At 35.4% G+C, this 20,849-nt stretch overlaps 1 protein-coding gene across 1 annotated transcript in view; it reads right to left on the reverse strand.

Annotated features, from left to right (window-relative positions):
• Positions 1 to 20,849, reverse strand: part of ABCC9 (ATP binding cassette subfamily C member 9) — a 129,034-nt gene that overhangs the window by 47,454 nt on the left and 60,731 nt on the right. Inside the window, exons 20-23 of the mRNA XM_049625176.1 lie at positions 13,053 to 13,091; positions 11,571 to 11,672; positions 9,814 to 9,898; positions 8,524 to 8,604 (exon numbers count right to left, since the gene is read on the reverse strand). Coding sequence (XP_049481133.1) covers positions 8,524 to 8,604; positions 9,814 to 9,898; positions 11,571 to 11,672; positions 13,053 to 13,091 — 307 coding nt within the window. The remainder of the gene's footprint in view (positions 1 to 8,523; positions 8,605 to 9,813; positions 9,899 to 11,570; positions 11,673 to 13,052; positions 13,092 to 20,849) is intronic.

A 20,849-nucleotide genomic window follows, 5' to 3' on the forward strand; every position in this document is an offset into this window, starting at 1 on the left:
AGAGCTTAGAAGTAAACCCATGTGTATATGGCCAATTAATTTTTGACAAAGGAGCCAAGAATATACAATGACGAAAAGATAGTTTCTTCAATAAGCTGTATTGGGAAAATCACAAAAGACTTGACGAAACTGGACAACTTACACAGCACACAAAAATCAACTTAAAATAGATTAAAGACTTAAATAAAAATCTGAAACCGTAATAGTCTTAGAAGAAATTATAGGAGGCAAGCTGACATTGGTCTTGGCAATGGTTTTTTTGGATTTGACACCAAAAGCAAAGGCAACAAAAGCAAAAATAAACAAGTGAGATTACATCAAATTTAAAAGCTCTGCACAGCAATGGAAACCATCAACAAAATGAAAAGGCCACCTATAGAATGAGATAAAATATTTGCAAACTACATATTCAGTAAGGGGTTAATATTCAAAACATATAAGGGACTCATACAACTCAATAGCAAAAAAGCCCAAATAACCCAATTTAAAAATAGACAAAGGACCTGAACTGACATTTTCCAAAGACATAAAAATGGCCGACAGGTATATGCAAATGTGCTCAACATCACTAGTCATCAAGAAAGTGCAAATCAAAACCACAATAAGGTATCACCTCACACCTCTTAGGACGTCTATTATCAAAAAGACAAGAGATGACAAAAGCTGGTGAGGATATGAAGCAAAAGGGAACTTTTGATGGGAATATAACTGGTGTAGCCACTATAGAAAACAGTATGTAGATTCCTCAAACATTTTAAAATACAGCTACAATACCATCCCACGTCTTCATATATGTCCAAAGGAAATGAAATCATTCTCTCAAAGAGATACCTGTTCCATGTTCTTAGCAGCATTATTCACAATAGCCAAGGTATGGGAGCAACCTAAGTTTCTGTCAAAGATGGATAAGATGTATGAAGAAAGAAAATGTTTCTCTCTCTTTCTCTGTCTCTCTCTTTCTCACACACACACACACACACACACACACACACACACACACAGATACACACTTGAGTATTATTCAGCCATGAGAAAGAATACCCTGACAGGTGCAATAACATGTATAAACCTGTAGCGTATTACGCTAAGAGAAATAAGACAGACAGAGAAAGATAAATACTGCATGCTATCACTTCTATGTGGAATCTAAATTAAACAAAAAAAGAGTCAAACTCACAGAATCAGGGTAGAATGGTGGTTGTCGGGCTGGGCCTGGGAGTAATAGGTAAAGTTGGTAAAAGAATATAAACTTTTAGTTATGAGATGAAAAAGGTCTGAGGATCTAATGTATAACATGGTGACTATAGTTCATAACACTGTATTATAAAATTGAAATTTTCTAAGAGAGCAGAACTTAAGTGCTTTCATCCTGCCTTGTCCAAAAATGTAAAGATGTGAGGTAATGGATGTGTTGATTAACTCAATGATAGGAATCCTCTCACAATGTATACATATAACAAATTATCATGCTGTACATTTTAAATATGTTACAAATTATTTGTCAAATATACTTCGATTAAAAAAGAAATTTCAGGTGGCATCTGACTCTAGCTAAGTTAACTTCCTTTGCTAGAATAAATCAACACTCATCATAGGAAACTACTAAGAATGTAGAGTCTCTACAATATACCACTTACAATATCCAGGATACAGAAAACAATTAACACATATATAAAGTAACAGGAAAGTTTGAACCAGAGTAAAGAGAAAAAGCAGTCAGTAGAAATTGACTCTGGCTCAATATGGCTCAGATGTAAGAATTAGTGGCCTTTTGAACAGTTATTACAGATATATTCAAGGACTTAAAAATATATGGTAAGGGGTGTCTGGGTGGCTCAGTCAGTTGAGCGTCCGACTTCAGCTCAGATCATGATCTCACAGTTTGTGAGTTTGAGACCCGCACCAGGCTCTCTGCTGTCATTGCAGAGCCTGCTTTGGATCCTCTGTCCCCCTCTTTATCTGCCTCTCCAGTGCTTACTCTCCCTCTTTCTCTCTCAAAAATAAAATAAACATAAAAAAAGAAAAAAATATGGTAAAACAGGCATAAAAATATTAATTGGATTAAATGAGATAATACAAATCATGTACTTAGTATATTACCAGCTAAATAATAGACACTAGGTAAATGATAGCTTTATTATATTATTGGTAGTAATAGTAGTAATGACAAGAATACCATACCTACCACTGACCTGACAATTGTCTTGGGAAGAAAGGAAGCTTTCATGTACCAAGTGATTAAGTCACTTAGAAAATGATTTAGGGAATTATATTAATTGGCTGGTGATGACATTCCTATTATTTATTTTAACATACATTTTATTTCTATAATGTTACATACAGCATCAAAGTAGATGCTTGACATTTTGGAATTCTTAAAAGAAGAAAACTAGAAACTATTAGAGAAAACTGGAATCTTTCCAGAAAATAATGAATTATAAAGCAAAGTTACCTGCAGAGAGCATGGTGAGCAGATAATGTAATTACCAGTTGGAAGTGCTACTCATGGCAGGGGACTGAGAGAAACTCAGGGAGTGCTAAAGGGACAAGCAGTAGAAAACAGTAGAGGTTTCTGGTAAAGAATTGGGAAGAGCGATTGGAACAGGGAAAAAGGAATTTCATAAATGTCTTCTTCATCACACTTATTTCTTTTCTGTTCTTGCATATTGCACTTGCATGCAATATGAAACAAATTTGTACTTTGTCTTTTAGGACCAAAAAAGAAGTCTACTCATTCTACTACACATATGCTACATAGCGAAATAGTTAAAAACTGTAACTGGGGAAAATTTTCTAAACAATTGAGAAAGCATGGTTATAGTATATATACAGATAAATTGTATTGGATAATTATCTGGACAATGAAAAGTAAAAGCAATTTCTATTGAGATAGAAATTGTTATCTGGAAGTTAGAATAAATGCATGTATGTGATCATTATACCAGTGATATGATTACTCAATAATTTCACAAAAGTCTCCACCAATCTCTGCCTGCATCAACAGAAGCTATAAGCAAGATGGCTTTATTATAGTATTTAGGAGTAGCCTGTATGAAAAAGAAATATTAACAAGGCATTTAGATAGCTAAAGGGTGATTTAAAATTATAACAGTTTTTAAAAAATCAGTTTACTGATTTCATAATTACGAATAAAGAGGTGATGTAATTAATGTCCTCAAACAGCTTTTATAGGAATACATTTAACAGGGGAGACATGCTTACTGTAATCTCATTTGTTTAGATCATTTAAATAATGCAACATTTTGAACAATGTAATAAGTTGACAAAGTGATATCAACACACACGTATATACACATATACATACATATATTAATGTGAGTATATATATTTTAAACACGGTAACTAAACACAATGCACTTAATGACACAATTATCTTGACTGTCCTGAAATTTCTCTGGATGACATAGGAGATTTTTCAAAATCTTTCAGAACCTATGGATCATCCTAATGAACATTAATTATTTCTGAAATGTTCCAAGATGTATGCATAGGAGATTGAATTAGCTTTCTACTACTGTCCAGTGAGTTTCTTTTTTGAATCATCACAGACATCAGCTTTTTGTCACTTAGCTTCTTTTAGTAACAAGAAGAAAATCTCTTATTTGAATTTTCTAATTGTTAGATTTTGGGTAAGTGATAGAAAGATCAATTACTATTATATGGAATTTCTTTTAACATAGAGAAGTTCTGATGGCACTTAAGAATTACTTTAAAAAGGAGAGTTCAGGTATCAGTATAAAGTGATGTAGAATAGGGGCACCTGGGTGGCTCAGTTGGTTAAGCGTCTGACTTTGGCTCAAGTCATGATCTCATGGTGTGTGAGTTTAAGCCCTGCATTGGGCTCTGTGCTGACAGCTCCTAACCTGGACCCTGCTTCAGATTCTGGGTCTCCTTTTCTCTCTGTCCCTCCCCCACTTGTGCTCTGTCTCTCTCTGTTTCTCAGAAATATATAAATGTAAAAAAAAAAAAATTAAGTGATGTGGGATAAAGCAATGTTTCCACAGCAGTGGAAAAAATACCATTAGTATCAGGGTTATACTGGTGAAGTTTTCTCTATCTCCATTTCCAATAAGGTAGCAAGGATATAATACCAAGACTTAGCTACCAGCATATCACTGATTTTCCAAAATCAGATAATGATTATAGAGGTAATCTGATTGTTTCTGAGACAACCTCCTGCCTCTGATTCCAATAAGAACCGTAAGACTCCCTTGTGATACAAACTATTCCAAATGATTCTGAGAAGTTTTCACGTAGAAATAGCACATGAACTGGAAACAAGTTATTAATAATAATTCAGCTTGGTTTTCTATAAAATTCTGACTTTAAACGTATAAGATAGTAAGCCATAATGTAAAGTCCATTATCTCTAAATTAAGAGCCTCAAATTTTAGTCATGACTCCACCTCTCTGACGCTGGGTAATTTTCCAAACTCAATTATTTCATTTGCAAAATGGGGGTAATAAAGAGACTTTTCAGAGAGCATATAAACTTTTTGCAAAGATCAAATAAAGTAGCATGGGAAAAGTTTCTGCGGAGTGTTGTAGAAGTGTTATTTTATTATTACTTTCTTATAAATAGATTATAAATACTTTCTTATAAATAGATTCTATACTTTCTTATAAATAGATTAATACTTTGCTAATCCCTTTCAAGCATCACAATGAGAGTTTATTGACTTCTAAGAATCTCTTAATAAGGAAGGTGGTTAAAAACATAGGCTATGAAATCAGGTTATCTGGGTTTGTAACCTTGCTCCACTATTACTATCTATATGACCTTAGATAAATTATCCCCCAAAGCCTCAGTATCCTCAACCATAAATAGCAGTAGTAATAACGATAACGATAATAATAATAATAATCGTAATAATGCTAAACCTAATAGGGTTATTCTGAGAATTAAGTGAGCTAATATGTATAAAGTACTTAGAATCATGCCTACATCACAGAGATCCCTTAAGAATGGTTGCTATCATTTATATGCCATAGCTTCATTAAGGAGCATCTTGGTGTTACAGTCAAGTGTAATCTTTTATACAACTTAATAAAAATCTAGGTTATATGGGTTGGGAATCATTTCTCAAGATTCAGTTTGTATATTGACATTTTGGATTTAGGGGAGATACTTTTTTAAAAAAATTATTTATTTATTTTTGAGTGGGGTGGGGAAGAGCAGAGAGAGGGAGACAGAGAATCCTAAGCAGGCTCCACATTGTTAGCGCAGAACCCAGTGAAGGGCTCGATCTCACGAACCTGAGATCATGACCTGAGCCGAAATCAAGAGTCTGACGCTTAACTGACTGAGCCACCCAGGCGCCCCAAGGGAGATACTTCTTTTAAAGAAAGTAAAACAATTTGTCAAAAGCCAATTCAATGAATAAACGATTCTTCCTTTTTTCAAGAGCATATTATTATTTTTTATATATGTACATACAGTTCTCACTAGTGTATTCTTATTATATTCAAAGAATATCTATAAATAGTATGAATTTTTTGTATGGATGTATTTTTGGAAATAACTTGTAAGTATATTCACTGATACAGCACATTTGTATATGCCATAAAGCTTCAAAAATAACTAGTATACTTCATACACCATTAAGATGTTTCCATTTGGCTTTGATATTATGTAAAGGCTAATGTGATAAAGTTTAATTAGAGTAAAACAAAACATCATCTAAGTAATTATTTGTACAAGTAAGATCCTGAAAGATAGGGGAAAAGTCTTTTTCTCCTTTGTTTCTTCTGTCTAACACAGAAGTTGGCACTGAGGACATTCACTAAATATTAATGGATGGGAAGATGGAAGGAAAAAAGGGTGGAAGGGAGGAAGGGGAAGGGTTTGGGAAAGGGAAGAGAGGGATGGGGAAGGGAAAAGAGGAAGGAAGGAAGGTAGGGAGATATTGGGAAAAGGCAAAAGGAAGGGGAAAAAAGGACAATACAGGTGCTAACTTGACAGTAATAATTTTTTTTTAATACTAGAGATTCTTAGCTGATCAGAAAACAATACTCAAAAGGCATGCAGCTCTAGCCCAGACACTGCCAATCACTAGTCATTAGTCCTTGGGTAAGGCACTCTATGCATATGTTTCTTCATCTAACATGAGGATACCATCTACACTCACAGCACAGTCATAAGATCAAATGGGATAACACTGTGGTTCAGAGTACCTTGTGAATTTTTCTACAAAGAAATTATAGGATATAATTCTGAGGTAATTATTAAAACACATCAATAATATTTTTTGCTGCTAAAATATTCAATTTCAGGTTGCAATGAAGTAAATATTTAGATCATAAGATCCAATAGTTGTAAGGTTATCTAAGCTGATCAGAGTGCATCTAGAACACACTTTTTCAAAGGGACTCTGACAAATACTATTATACCCAGGATTAAGAGAAGTTATCAAAATTATATTATTGTGGAAGAATTAAAAATACTAAGCTTGCTTAGCTTAAAGTAAATTAAGACAAGTTATGAAAATAATATTAAAATGTTGAATATGACTGCATAAAAGAAATATATTTGCTGCTGTAGAAGCAGAAGGAAAACAAATTAATGAAAAATCCAAGGAAGTAGATTTTAATCACTTAATAACTTCCTGATAAGAGCTATCTGTGGTAGGCAGAATAAAGGCCCCCAAACATGTCCATGTCCTAATTCCCAGAACCTGTAAATGTTACCTTATATGGCAAGTGGGACTTTGCACATATGATTAAGATTAAAAACCTCTAGATTGGAAGATTGTCCTGAATAATCCAAATAGGTTCAAACTAATTACATGAATCCTTGAGAGAAGAGAACTTTCCTAGCTGTGAAGAGAGGAAGATGTGACTAGTAAAAATGGTCAGAGATAGAAAGTTACTGGCTTTGAAGATGAAGGAAGGCAGCCATGAGCCAAGGAATGTGGGCAGCCTCTACAAGTTGGAAAAGGCAAGGAAATGGATTGTCCCCTAGAGCCTCCAGAAGGGAACACAGCCCTAACGACACTGATTTTAGTTCAGTGAGATTCATTTTAGACTTCTAACCTACAGAACCATCAGATTATTTAAACCACAAAATATAGCAATTTGGTATGGCAGCAATAGGAAACGTATACAGTGACCAAAAAGGCCACCTGGAAGTGAAGCAATCTGTCTTCAGAGTCATCAAAAAGCTGTTGAGGCAATATGAAAAGTAATCCTATAATGAATGGATGGGAATCTACAATAAGTTAACCCTATGAATTCTTTGAATAAGTTAACCAGACACCAATCTGGATATCCCAACTCTCAACACCCCAACTCTCAACAACTCTCAACTGATTCTACAATTGTAATAAGTAACAGTCACTAAATTGAAGGCAGTGGAATGAACAGGGATAGAATACTAGACCCATAAGACCTTGGTCTCTTTCAGATTTCCAAGTCACTTCGTCTTCAGGTGGTTCAGCTATTAACTGATCCTAAAATTCAAGAAGTCATTTCCAGTTGTAGGTCCATCCACTATGGAAGGGATTTACAAGTACATAAGTTACTGCTAGATCTTGCTATGGTTTTTGTGGTGTAGTTTTTCTGGAGAATTTTGGTGACAGGTACTCTTAGGGAGATTCACCTGAAGTGAATTTCCAGTATGTCCAAATTCTACTCCTATCCCCAGCAATAGATCCACATTTCGTGAGAGACTTCAAAACCAACCCACTTTTTGAAGAGCTTATAGATTTTAGATGGAATGAAAATTATAAAGAAGTCTGGAAACCAGAATTACAGATGGTTAATAATTGCACAGAAGGAGAAGGCAGGGGAAGGATGCATTTACATACTCTGCTGGTGTCTAATATACTACTTAAAAGTTCAGTTATTTTGGCTACCTCCTGCTAGAGGAACCAAACTAGGGCAAAATTCATAATCAATATAATCATCAAAATCTGTTTGTGGATCCATAGGTAGAACAAGATTTTTTACCCAGTATATACAGGAGGGTCATCCATGTAGCTTTTTTTTAAGACCCAGGCTCTAGACTCTGCCCTTATAAATTATGATTCAGTAGGTCAAGGGTGGTACCAAAATTTCTATAGCTTTAGAAAGCTTCTCAGTCAAAGCTTATGCACAGTCTGAGCTGCACACCACTGTAATGGAGTACTATGCTTACTTCCCCCTATATCCACCAAGAGTGCATTTTCTAGCCTTTCTTTCTTTGTCATCCAACATAAATGAGAAGGCATATGATCCTGTCCAGTTGATCCAACACTATACAGACTTTTCCATTAATGATACTCATGGTTAAGAAACTCACATAAGCAACAATTTAGGGCACCTAAGTCACTTGGACACCAATCTGGATACTCCAACTCTCAGCCTTATGGGTTGATCTGATTTGTACTTTGAGATTTTGTTTCCCTTATGTTCTTTATTATTTCAGAAGTTAACCCATCTTTCCTTGAGTAACCTGACTTGAATCTTTAAAGTCTCATTTGTCCAGAGGGAAACATGAAGTAGAAACAAAGATCATATTCTCACCAAAAAGACAATGTTGGTATTTTGATAGAGAGCTCGTGCCACACAGATTCTTTGCCTCTGACCTCCACTCAGGTTGATGCCCTAGAGAAGAATAACCGTAAATATCCAACCTTTCCAAAAGCAAATGATCTGACGGTGAAGAATTCTCTTTAAAATACAAACTTGTTTTTCAAAAATTTTAAAGTAATGGTAATTTATTGATTAAACTGTGATAGCACTAGTAAGATAAAATCAAAATTGTCTATTAGTCAATACTTGAATCATAGTTAAGAGAATTTTTGAGTGGTAACATGAATTCTTCTTTCACTCTGATAGACAGCTCTGCTGTACAAAAGCTTTAATAACCAAACACATGGTTAGCACTAAACACTGGCAGCAATTCCAAAATTTTTACTAGTTTTGCAAATTGTATCTCTAGTTTACTTAACATATACCTCTTAAAATTTATATTGCCAATTATGTTCAACAGTCTATACAACAATATGTTTTTATAAACAAGTACCAATTATAACAACTTTTAAACTAGTATTTATTGACCACTTAGTATGTGAAGACTTGTGTAAATGCTTTTACATTCCTTATTTCTTTTATTCCTTATAGCAATTCCAATGTCTAGGCATTATTCCCTTTACTTTACACACGAGGAAACTAAGGCTCAGAGAAGTCCATGCTCTTAAACAGTATATTATGCTGCAAATAAGAACAGCCATTAAGAACACTGACTATAGGAGTGCCTGGGTGGCTTAGTCAGTTAAATTTCAGATTCCTGATTTCAGTTCAGGTCATGATCTCATGACCATTGAGTGCTCTCTCTCTGTCTCAAAATAAATAAACTTAAAAAATTTAGCCAAAATTGTTTTAAAGATTGTATGCAGGCATAAATATTTTTTAGCTGCTCAGAACAGTATGACATCACCACTAAACATGTTTACACAAAGAAAAAAGGATACTTTAACAAGAATAAATAGATGTTGACAAGAATGGAAGAAGTCGGAAGCAATCTCAATTTCAACTCCAAGTATGTAAAAATACATTTGATCAAAGGCAGGAACTGCTTTATTTTCCTTGAGAACTCTCTAGTAGCTAGCACAATGTTAAGTATATGGTGGTTACCCAACAGATACTGAAGACTGGCATTAAAGCTCCTGTGCTCCTATTTCCGGAACCTGCCACTAGGACAATGCACAGCCCCTAAGCTCTCAGATTTCATTGTGCTCCATTAAAGGTTAAAGACAACCAGAAGACTTTTTTAGATGTTTGTTTTATTTAATTAAACTATACATAGCTCACCCTCTCTCCAATTTCAGTTTGGTCTCCAAAAGGTAGTAAGTCAATATCTGGCTGAAGAGAACAGGCATCCGTAACTGCTTTGTACCTTTGGGAGAAATTGTTTTCAATTTTTAGATCACTATTAATATACTACCCATAAAGTAAGTCCCAACTTCAATATCTTGGAAGCCAAAATACAACATTTGTTGAACAACTTGGTATATATTCGCCTCTACATTGGGTTTGTGGAAACCAAGATAAATAGATTTTGGTTTCCACTCTTATAAAACTAGTAAATGGAGAAGGCTGATAAAGAAACATATAATAAAATGGATCTTATTAGGTGCTACAGCTGATGTAGGTGGAAAATGCTTCTAACATACATAGAAAGAAATGGTTGACCACTCTAAGAAGTCTTTGCAAAGGAGGCAACATGTAAGCTGTATCTGGAAGATGGGTTGTAACTTGTTAGGAAGAAAATGATGGAAAGGAGGGAGACTTCAGGAGCTGCATGAAGGTGAAAAGGCCATGGTGCATCTCAGGGACAACAGGAGGCTCACAAGAGCTAAAACACAGGTTGTGGGTGGGTGTCTGTGCATATTATCATGCATGCTGAAGGGAAAAGAAATGGAAGGTGTTGAGGATTGATGATACTCAAACAGATTTAACGCCTGGACTGGAAATGATAAATTGCAAGTATAGGAGACAGGAGCACTAGGGAAAATATCAATAATTTCATTTTCTCAATCACCTAGTCTTAAAATATTAAAAAGTCATTATTGATTCTTCCCTCTTCTTCTCCCTGCTCTTATTTTTCCATTCTTATTCAAGAATTGTTTTTTTGTCAGCCGTCTCTTCTTTTCTATTTCTGCAGTCACCCCCAAGGGCAGGCAATGAACACTGCATGCCTGGATAATTATTCCAACAAATGTCTAAATGTCTCCTTGCTCCTAGCGCAGATTCATCCCTATGTATCTATCATTACACTTTCAGATTAATCATCACAGTTACTTCATTATTCCCCTTTCTCAAACTTGCTGTGCCTCCCCAGAATGCATAGAATTATATCAAATTGGCTTTTAAGACATCCGCTACCTCATCTCAGCTTTCATTTAAATCCATTTTGCCACTGTGAATATACATAAATCCTTTTCTGTCTGGTTTGTTCCCAGGGTCCCAAATGATCCCATGTAACTTAAGTTCTTCCTCCCACACTATCTGATTTCCTCTTCCCTCCCTTCCCTGTGCCTCCCCCTTGAACTAATTCTCCTTAACTTTCAAGGTTTGGCTTAGGGTTTTAAGACCTAGCCTTCTGAGGCTGGCTTAAGGGTCATGCCTTTGTACACTCTGGTGGTATTTAAAGACGGTTGAGAGATGGTGTATTCTGGCTGCTGTTTGTAACTAGAACCTCTCAGATCCCACATTCTTCCTTTTCTTTCCACAGGTAACTTTCTTTCTTCCTTGGATTTTTCCTTCTATTTATCAATAACCTCAGCACCCTCGCAACCACCAGCCCCTCCACCCCTCCACACTCCACCCTCCATGATTCCATTTCAGCAGCTTAGTTTTGGTGTACAATAAGTATACAGGATGGGCTGAAACGTCCAGTCAGACTTCTATTTAAAAAGTTGACTCAAAAGACCTGGTGATGAAGATGGAAGCAGGGCATGCAGGGAAAAAAGGAAGGCATGGCTCTGCAGGTTCCAGAAACCATGGACCAAACATAAGCATTAGAAATAGTTGCTCATTTTAGTTCTAAATTTTACATTCAAAATTACCTCTGTTTGTTGAAAGGACTTCCAAAAGTAATATTTTCTTCTACTGTAGCATTTAATAGCCAAGGTTTTTGAGCTGCGTAAGCCACAGAATACCTGTTCCTACTGGAAAATGGAAAAGATAAACAAAACACCGAAGGTATAAAAGGATGTTGTGCTGTATGTGTATTTTAGTAAAACTAAGAAGAACAAAAGTTGATGAAATATCTTAAACACAGAAATGGAAAGCTTCTAAGAAAGAATATTTTAATAACCACCAAACTTACTATTTATGGTTAAGTATTTCACCTAAATTAGAAAGATTAGAATTTAATCAAAATGTTCCTCAATGTGCAAAATTTGATTTTGCTATGCTAAAGAAGTGTTTAGAGGTATAAACTATAGGTTGAAAATTTATTTTGTAAAATAACTACAATTTTTGAAATAATTAAAAGGTCAATAGCAATACACTCTCTCCAATAGCCACTGATATTTTACTTTATATTAAAAGCACCTTACATAACTCTGAATTTTATATGCAGACCTTAGAAAAAGACATTAATTGGTACTGTGTCTGTGGCTTATTCATGTTAACAATGTTTTAAGGTAGTAGATAATATATAATTATTTCAAAGCAATAATACATTGAGGAATCCATTTCAATGTTGAAATAACTACACATTTAAAAGCTACATATTTCAAAACATATTGAAATAGCTTATTTCCTAAAAATTATAGCCTCTTCTTCCTCCCCATTTTTTTTTTTTTTGGTTTACACATTCTACCAGATGTCTATACATCAGACTTTAATTTGCAATCACCAGGAAAATACATGTGAGTTGAAGATAAAGAAGATGATGGAATTGGGGTAGGAAAGGGGTCAGTTTAAAAGTCACACTTCCACAGTTAGTTCATTCTGTAAGTACTAATTAAGGAATCACGGTTAAAAGATAGTAAGGTTAAGAAAAAGAGTAATTAGAAATATTCAATGATCATCCTGAAACATGTCTTAGGAGTTTAAAAGATATGATGATATAGAGTATGCTAGTAGTCTCTAAGATAATTGTATGTGCAGTAGAACAGTGGTTCCCAACTTCTGACATGTCTTCTTCTTCTCCCCCTGGTCTTTCCATCTCTAGCTTATGGACAGATCCCATCACTGTTTAACTCATAAACAATATACATATTCTTGTACTTTTATTTTATGAAATCCCAAATACAATTTACTAAAAACAGTTTGAGTTTCGGCCAAAGTTGAGACATTTATGACTCATGGAGAGGAAAACTGTTGACACAATGGGACATTTTGTTCGGCAAATTAATTTTTTTTAGCAGTCTGTAAATGTTGGGAACCACTGCTATTGGAAATATGTTGGTACACTTTAATAAATAAATTGGTACATCATGAGAATGAATAAAATGACTAGGAGTAAGAGTCTGAGTATTAGGTAAAGTCTGAGGAGGAAAGTTATTCTTATTAAATGCAGATTAAAATAGAAATAATACCTTCTGGTTGCTTCAAAAGAAGGTTCAGATTCATTTACACTGCAAGTATGGCAAACAATGTTCATTAATTATGAAATATAAATATAAGAATGATTGTGTGCATATATCAGATAAAAATAAAATAAACATTGGAAATATTAATAGCTATGTTTCCCAAATGGTTTTTGATATTAATTTCAAAGACAAACCAGACAAATAATAATTTTCTTTTATGTCTTCATCAGTGAGGAAATAATTGCTTAGTAAGCTTCCAAAAGATAGATAGCACTGTTCTGTTTCATTACAACATCTGGGTTCATACAGTGACCTGGGTTCTACACCACCTCTGTTCTATCTAGCTGTATAAATTTAGGTAATCTTCCTACAATAGTTTCCTAGTCTGTATAAGGATTTGGTATCTCCAAAGTCTCCCTACCTTTAAAATTGAAATCTAATCTGTTTAGATTCCTAATTAGCCATCCTATGGCATGAAAAAAAGAACTACTTTTGGGGCTCTAAACTTGAAAGGTTTAGACACAGCTTGGTCCTTAAGGAATCCTAAGAGAGACAGACATGTACAATAGGTCAAACCACAACATTTGGGTATGGTTATTGTTTGATATGATTTATGTACAAAGAGATGTTTTCCTAATAACATTTAGTTACATCTATATTATGGGGGAAAAAACACCTATTCATTTTATTGTTCTAAATTTGAATAATGTAGTTGAATTCAAGACCTGAATTCAAAAACTACACACAAAATTAAAGTCCAGTGGAACTCTAAAAGTAGATCTCATTTGGCTCTGGAAAGCACCATATGCTTTTATGGAGAAAATATACCTAAGTATGTTGTCTAGTAATACTTAGCTTAGAGCTACTAATGATAAGATTTTCACGCTTGCACACTGCTAATGACATCCTGGTAAGGTTAACTAAGGTAGGAAAAAACAATTTCAGACTAAAAATCTCCTCTCAATAATGATTATTCTCTGACCCAAGTTGCTCACATACCAAAAATAATGAAATCTACATTTTACCAAGTGATATTTGCTTATATTATGCTTTAGTATCAGGAAATTTGGATTTTCAAAACCACACTGAGATACCACCTCACACTGGTCAGAATGGCTAAAATGAACAAATCAGGAGACTATAGATGCTGGCGAGGATGTGGAGAAATGGGAATCCTCCTGCACTGTTGGTGGGAATGCAAACTGGTGTAGCCGCTCTGAAAAACAGTGTGGAGTTTCCTTAAAAAATTAAAACTAGAACTACCCTATGACCTAGCAGTGGTACTGCTAGGAATTTACACAAGGGATACAGGAGTGCTGATGCATAGGGGCACATGTACCCCAATGTTTATAGCAGCACTTTTAACAATAGCCAAATTATGGAAAGAGCCTAAATGTCCATCAACTGACAAATGGATAATGAAGACGTGGATTATATATACAATGGAATACTACTTGGCAATGAGAAAGAATGAAATCTGGCCATTTGCAGCAATGTGGATGGAATTGGAGGGTATTAGGCTAAGTGAAATAAGTCAGGCAGAGAAAGACAGATACACTATGTTTTCACTCATATGTGGATCTTGAGAAACTTAAGAGAAGACCATGGGGGAAGGGAAGGGGCAAAAAAAGTTACAGAGAGGGAGGGAGGCAAAGCATAAGAGACTCTTAAGGACTGAGAACAAACTGAGGGTTGATGGGGGATGGGGTGAGGGGAAAGTGGGTGATGGGCATGGAGGAGAGCACTTGTTGGGATGAGCACTGGGTGTTGTATGGAAACCAATTTGACAATAAATTATATTAAAAAAAGAAATTTGTAGTTTTTAAATGTTTATTTATTTACTTTTAGAGAGAAGGAGATAGAGAGCAAGCAGGGGAGGGGCAGGGAGAGAGGGAGAGCAGGGAATCCCAAGCAGGCTCCGTACTGCCAGTGCAGAGCCTGACACAGGGCTTGAACCTACAAACCATGAGATCATGATCTGAGCCAAAACCAAGAGATGGACGCTCAACTGACTGAGCCATCCAGGTGCCCCAAGTAATTTGGATTTTTTTTAAATGGTAAAAAGTTAATGAATGACCTCAACGGTTTTAGTTAATTTGAGGAAGACAGAAAACAGATGAAAAGAAGCAGGTGTAGAAATTAATGGATTACTCTGTAGCTTGTTTCATAATAGAAGAAAGGAACGGGACCAAATAGAGAAAACTAAATTCATCAGAAGTTATCTGCTTGTCCGGAGAGTATACATAGAGGCAGAAAAAAAGGGGACAAAGTTGGAACCTGAAAGATATCACTATTTAATGAATGACTAAGGAAGAGAAACCTGAAGAAAGGACCAAGAGGAGCAGGCAAATGCTTTGAGGTAAACTCACCTGTGAGTCAAAATTAAGCAAGGAGGCATTTTGAAGCAAAACTTATGGGCAACAATGTCAATGGACCAGGAGGTCAATTAACACAATGATCAAAAAGTACACAATGAATTTAAAAATTAGGATGCCACTGATGGACTTAATAAGAATAGTCTCAGTGGAGTGGCAGAGGTAGAAACCAGAGTGCAGTGGACTGAGACAAGAGGAGAATAAGAGGAAGGGGAAAGAACTTGTGAAGATTTTTCTCATCTACAAAAGGAAGGGGCCAGGGTGGTACCTGGGGGTGGGGGTTGAAATTAGAAAGATAGAAACACGATAGAGACAGAGACAGAGATGGGAGAGTGCTGTTTTTCCACTAATAAAAGTAGAAAAGAGCCAGGGCCTGGACTAGATGTAAAGCAGATAAAGAGAAAAAGAACATGCTTTGGATATAGGGTGTATCAGTCTACTAAGGAGACCAATAACACACTAGTTACTTAAACACAGTTCAGAGGGATCAGAAGAGACGGTACATTTCAATCTACCTAGGAGAATGAGACAAGGCTCTGTCAAAGAGATAATATCTGATTTGACACTAGAAAAAAAGTGAGACTAACTATCTAAGGAAAGGAGTTACACAGGAGTGTGTGCATTTGAGAAACAACTTGCAGTTCAGGGTTATTGGAACACAGTGCTAAGGGTGGGGGGATTAGACAGGGACCAGATCATGAGAGGTCCTGATATAGTATGCAAAGGTCTTTGGAATATTTCTTGGCCAGTCAATTGCAAAAATTATAAGCAAGAGGTAAGTAATTAGATTTTCATATCAGAAAGGTACATCTCATAACAGTATGAAGAAAGGTGAGGGAATTATTACAGTGAATAGTTCACATATGCAATTCTCCTGAACTAGGACAATTAATATAGGCATAGAAGTGTTAAGGACAGACATAAGAAAAGTGACTGGTTGGACTGTGTGGGCAATGGAGAGAGAGAAGAATTCAGGTTGGATCTTTGAGCTTTGACTTGGGCATCCACAAACAGATTTCAGTGGGTGGGGACACATTCCTGCCAAGATACAGGAGAAGTAGGTATTGGAGATAATGAGGGATATGAGCTCAGTTTAGATGTGTTCAACATGCAGTTTATACATAAAGACTTTTTGAAGGAGCTATTAGATCTTCAGAAGAAAGATGTTGGCCAGAAATGTACACTGGTGTGTTGTTAATACTTAGGGAGAAACTGAAGTCAAAGATATAAATTAAAGGCCAAGTAAAGGAAGAGGGTCCTACAGTAGACCACAGAAAGACTGAAGGAGAATCAGAATATTCTTCTTCACCTTCTATCTCCATTTGTATTACAGCTCTTTACTTTTTGACTCATTAATTTTGGTTTATCCTTAAAATATAAGTTCAAGTATCATTCATTCATGCATCTCCCTAAAAAAGGCTTGTTGACCCCATAGACTCAGCTCAGTGAAGTTACCTATTATTTGCTCTTATAAAACTCTGTCCTTCTTCCTAGCACTTATAAAAATTTGACCAAATAATTACTTATGAAATTATTTTCTTACTTCCTTGTGGCCTTCCCTGCTAAGCAGTAAGCTTCATGAGAACAGTGTGTTCAATTATTTCCTCCCCAACAACTACCACAGTGATTTGCATGTCAAAGATATACTAGTATATACTGAGATATGCTAGTCTCAGAGTAAGGAAGATATGGTAGATATTGGTCCGTTTGTAGGTAGTCATCCTCCATGAACAAATAAAAAGAAGCCCTATTCTTTCATTTTTAATGAGTAATATTAGAGTTCTTAACTTGTAGAGACCACCTCTATAATCTTCTCACACAACAGCAATATGTTTAATCTAATTCAAAGGATTTCTTTTTCTCTTACAAAATAAATACACTTATTTCTGAGTTTAAACATCAGATCTTAACGATTACATGAAAATCACTGGGTCCATGTCCAGACCCATCCTCCACCATTCACTGTGGTAGTGAATAGCACTGAAAGCAGCAAGAGAAAACAAAGAGGCCAGATGGAAAATCCCCTTGTGGAAAATAGATTTCCATTCTGTATGCAGGACTTTTGTGTATTTTCCTTCAAGAATAAAAATTAAACTTAGTAGCTAGCAGCTTTCAGGTATTATGGCTGATACCTTGTGGAATGGGAAAGAGTGACTTTTGCAAGCTTACATCAGAAATAATATTTAGAAGAATGGGAGCTAGATGTGGGCCCAAACACACTACACTGCATCTAATCCAGGAAAGCTGATTCAGTGTGTTATTATTCCTTTATGCCACGTAAAGTCACATGAAAAGGAGTAACTCCTCAATTCACCTGTCTTAGAATAACTGAACCACTATTATAAAGCTGATTACGCCAAGATGTTAGAAGATAGAACATCAGCACATATGAGGCCTGACAGGAGGACTGTTGACAGGCTGGGCAAGAGGGAAAGAAAAGAAAAGGAAAACAAAAATAAATGATGGCTGTGTCTCACATGATTATCAAAATTATTACACAGTGTAGACTCTGTCACTGGAACCACTTGTCAGGTAGAGCATTTTAGTTCTAGCTCCTAAGATGTCAGTAGGAATTATTGTTTATCAAGACAACTTCATTGTTGTATTGTTTATCAAGACAAATTCATTCAGGTAGAGCATTTGCTTTTCAACAAATATAGAGCACACCCAGATGCAGAAATAAAAACCCTGGCATTCTAACAATTCTGGGGAATTTTTTAGTCCCTTCCTCCTTTCTCTGACTTTTCTCTTCTGAGGCTACAACATGGCTGACTAGGTCAAAGGTAGCAATTTCCAAAGAAATGTCTTTAGAGGTCTTTGTACACTTGGTTCTACTCATGTAGGTGTGCCTTGGGTGAGCAGCAATACCTTCTTTCCTGCCTAAAGTAAATATTTATCACCACAAGAGGACCGAGTACTTATTGGACTTTGCTCATTCCAGTCTATGAGGGCACATTTAAAAATAAAATTCATGCAGCCAGAGATACATGCAGTGGTGAAATAATGGCAGCAAGGCACTTGACACCTTATGCTAACATTTAGTTTATTGGGGTTTTTTTTTTTTGAGCTTCCAAAAAACATCAAACAATTCAGTGTGTTGAAGTAAAGCACTTCTTAGGTTTTGTACTTCATCAACCAATCAATATTGGTAACTTCTAAATTAACTTTGCTCTAATAACATTTCTCTGCCTTTCTTTATTGGATGAGGCACAACAGCCTTTTATGGAATCAAGAGTAATTATAAATAACTCTTTAAAAGAAGATCAGTATCTTCTGAATATTACCAATAGGAAAATATGTTTTATCAGATATTAAGGATTCCATAGGAGAAAAAAAAGTAATTCTTGTAATTAAAGGAAAATAGAATTTGTGTTAGCTTATCCAATCTTTTAGAGGCTTAGTTTTTTAAGCCATGTGTGCCTAAGCCAACACAAACATTTTTTGAAGAAAATCTTAGTCCTTCTGCCATTAAGAGATGGGAGTATAGTGAATGAAGGCAATGTTCATAAAAAGATGATTTTTAAGTTATGAGGATTTTATAAATACTTAGAATTATCTAAAATCCTTTTACACACCTTCATCCCTTTGGCTCCATCTCTAAGACATAATTTTTTATTAGCTTTATTGTTGGGATCCATGAGATTTCTTTCTTTCTTTTCTTTTTCTTTCTTTCTTTCTTTCTTTCTTTCTTTCTTTCTTTCTTTTCATGAGAGAGACTTCTTAACCTCTGTTGAGTAAGTGTATGTTTTTATCTCTAGTTTCCTCTTTGCTTAGCTTCAATGAAGCTCAGAGTGGAATCTGTGGTCCATATTTTATCAATACACAGGACTCCAGAGCATGCATTTCTACCTATTTACTTCTCAGATTATTATTTAAATATTAATTTTTCTTGATATCTTTATCTTTATTTTTCAAGCTTTATTACACTATGTAACTTTAAATAAAATAATTCCCTACCTTTGTGAAATGAGGTAGGAATGCAAAATAAAAAATACTAGATTATGTAAAATACTTCCCTAATTCTCGTATCATTTATTTATCAGTTAGCAAAATGATGAAGATTATTAATGATAATATTGGAAGTTGATCTGGCCTAAGTGGAATCCTAAATAACACAAGGGAAGACTATAGTAGAAGAACATCCTAGAGGTCTGAAAATAAATCTCAAGCTTCTTGAGCTTCTCAAGCTGTCACTGATTCCCATTCTTTCTCTCTGTTTTAATGACAAACAAAGGTGAAAATAAAACCCAAGTAACTTGATGATGGCTGTACATGTCACAAAATAGAATTTAATCCAGTAAAATCTGTTTCTCAAAACCTCTAGTCATCCAAGATGGAAGGAGATAGTGGCAGGGCAAATTGCCTGGTGCCTGATCTTAGTGATCAACAAGAACTTGTCATGAAGTAAACTGCAGGTGGCAATTATTTACCAAGCTCTCTTCTGGATATTCACTAAACAGTTTCATGTCTACTGTCTTTTAGATTGGCCCAGCAGGAATAAAATGTACACTCAACATTTCCCAACCTCCTCCTTTCACTCATGATACTTAAAATAGGATGTTTCCCATTCAAATTTCACATCCAAGCATTTCCATCTCTTGCCTGGAGTTTAACATAGACTCTATTCTAAAAATGCTCTTAAATAGTCTTTACTCATTCTTGAGACATACCTGTGTATGTGAACAGCAGAGTAAGCAACAATAGAGTTCACAGTGGTAGGGGCAAAATATTAACAAACGTCTATAGATCTAGAGCAAGGTTTCCCAACCTTGACACAACTGACATTTGGGGTCAGATGATTCTTTGTTGCCGGGGCAGTGGGGAGGGGGTCATGTGCATTGTAGGATGTTTAGCAGCATCCCTGGCCTATACCAACCACATCAGGAAAACCTGTTTCCCCAGTGTGACAACCAAAGATATCTCCCCTGGGAGAAAAATCATACTTTGTTGAGAAACACTGGTCTATAATCCAATTTCTTAGATAAGCTATAGCCAATTTCTTCATAAACTGCTTATGGGGAATCTACTAGGTAAGCCGAACTGAGTAAATTGGTTTAACACTTTATTGCACAATTATATGATATTATGGTTCTGAGTCACTTCATTACCACAATGTTTTTCAAAGACCACCATTCGAATATTCAGGAGAAGCACCATGCTAGATACCTCCTTTTTCATGTCTTTACAGTGGCATAACACACCACTTTGACCTATCCATGTACCTCCTACTAGATATTTCCAGCGCCTACTTTAAGTTGGGTGTGAAAAGAAATGGCTGATTTCTCAGCCCCTTATGAAGATTTTTTAAAAGATTATTTGGTAGTTCTTCACTGAACAGTGAACCATTACAGCTCTTTTGCATTTAAGCTTTATGAATAATGTAAGTTTTCCATAACTTCTTTTAATATAGGATAAGTTTTTAAATTAT

The sequence above is a fragment of the Panthera uncia genome, chromosome B4 (genome assembly GCF_023721935.1).
Source record: "Panthera uncia isolate 11264 chromosome B4, Puncia_PCG_1.0, whole genome shotgun sequence".
Taxonomy (NCBI): Eukaryota; Metazoa; Chordata; class Mammalia; order Carnivora; family Felidae; genus Panthera; species Panthera uncia.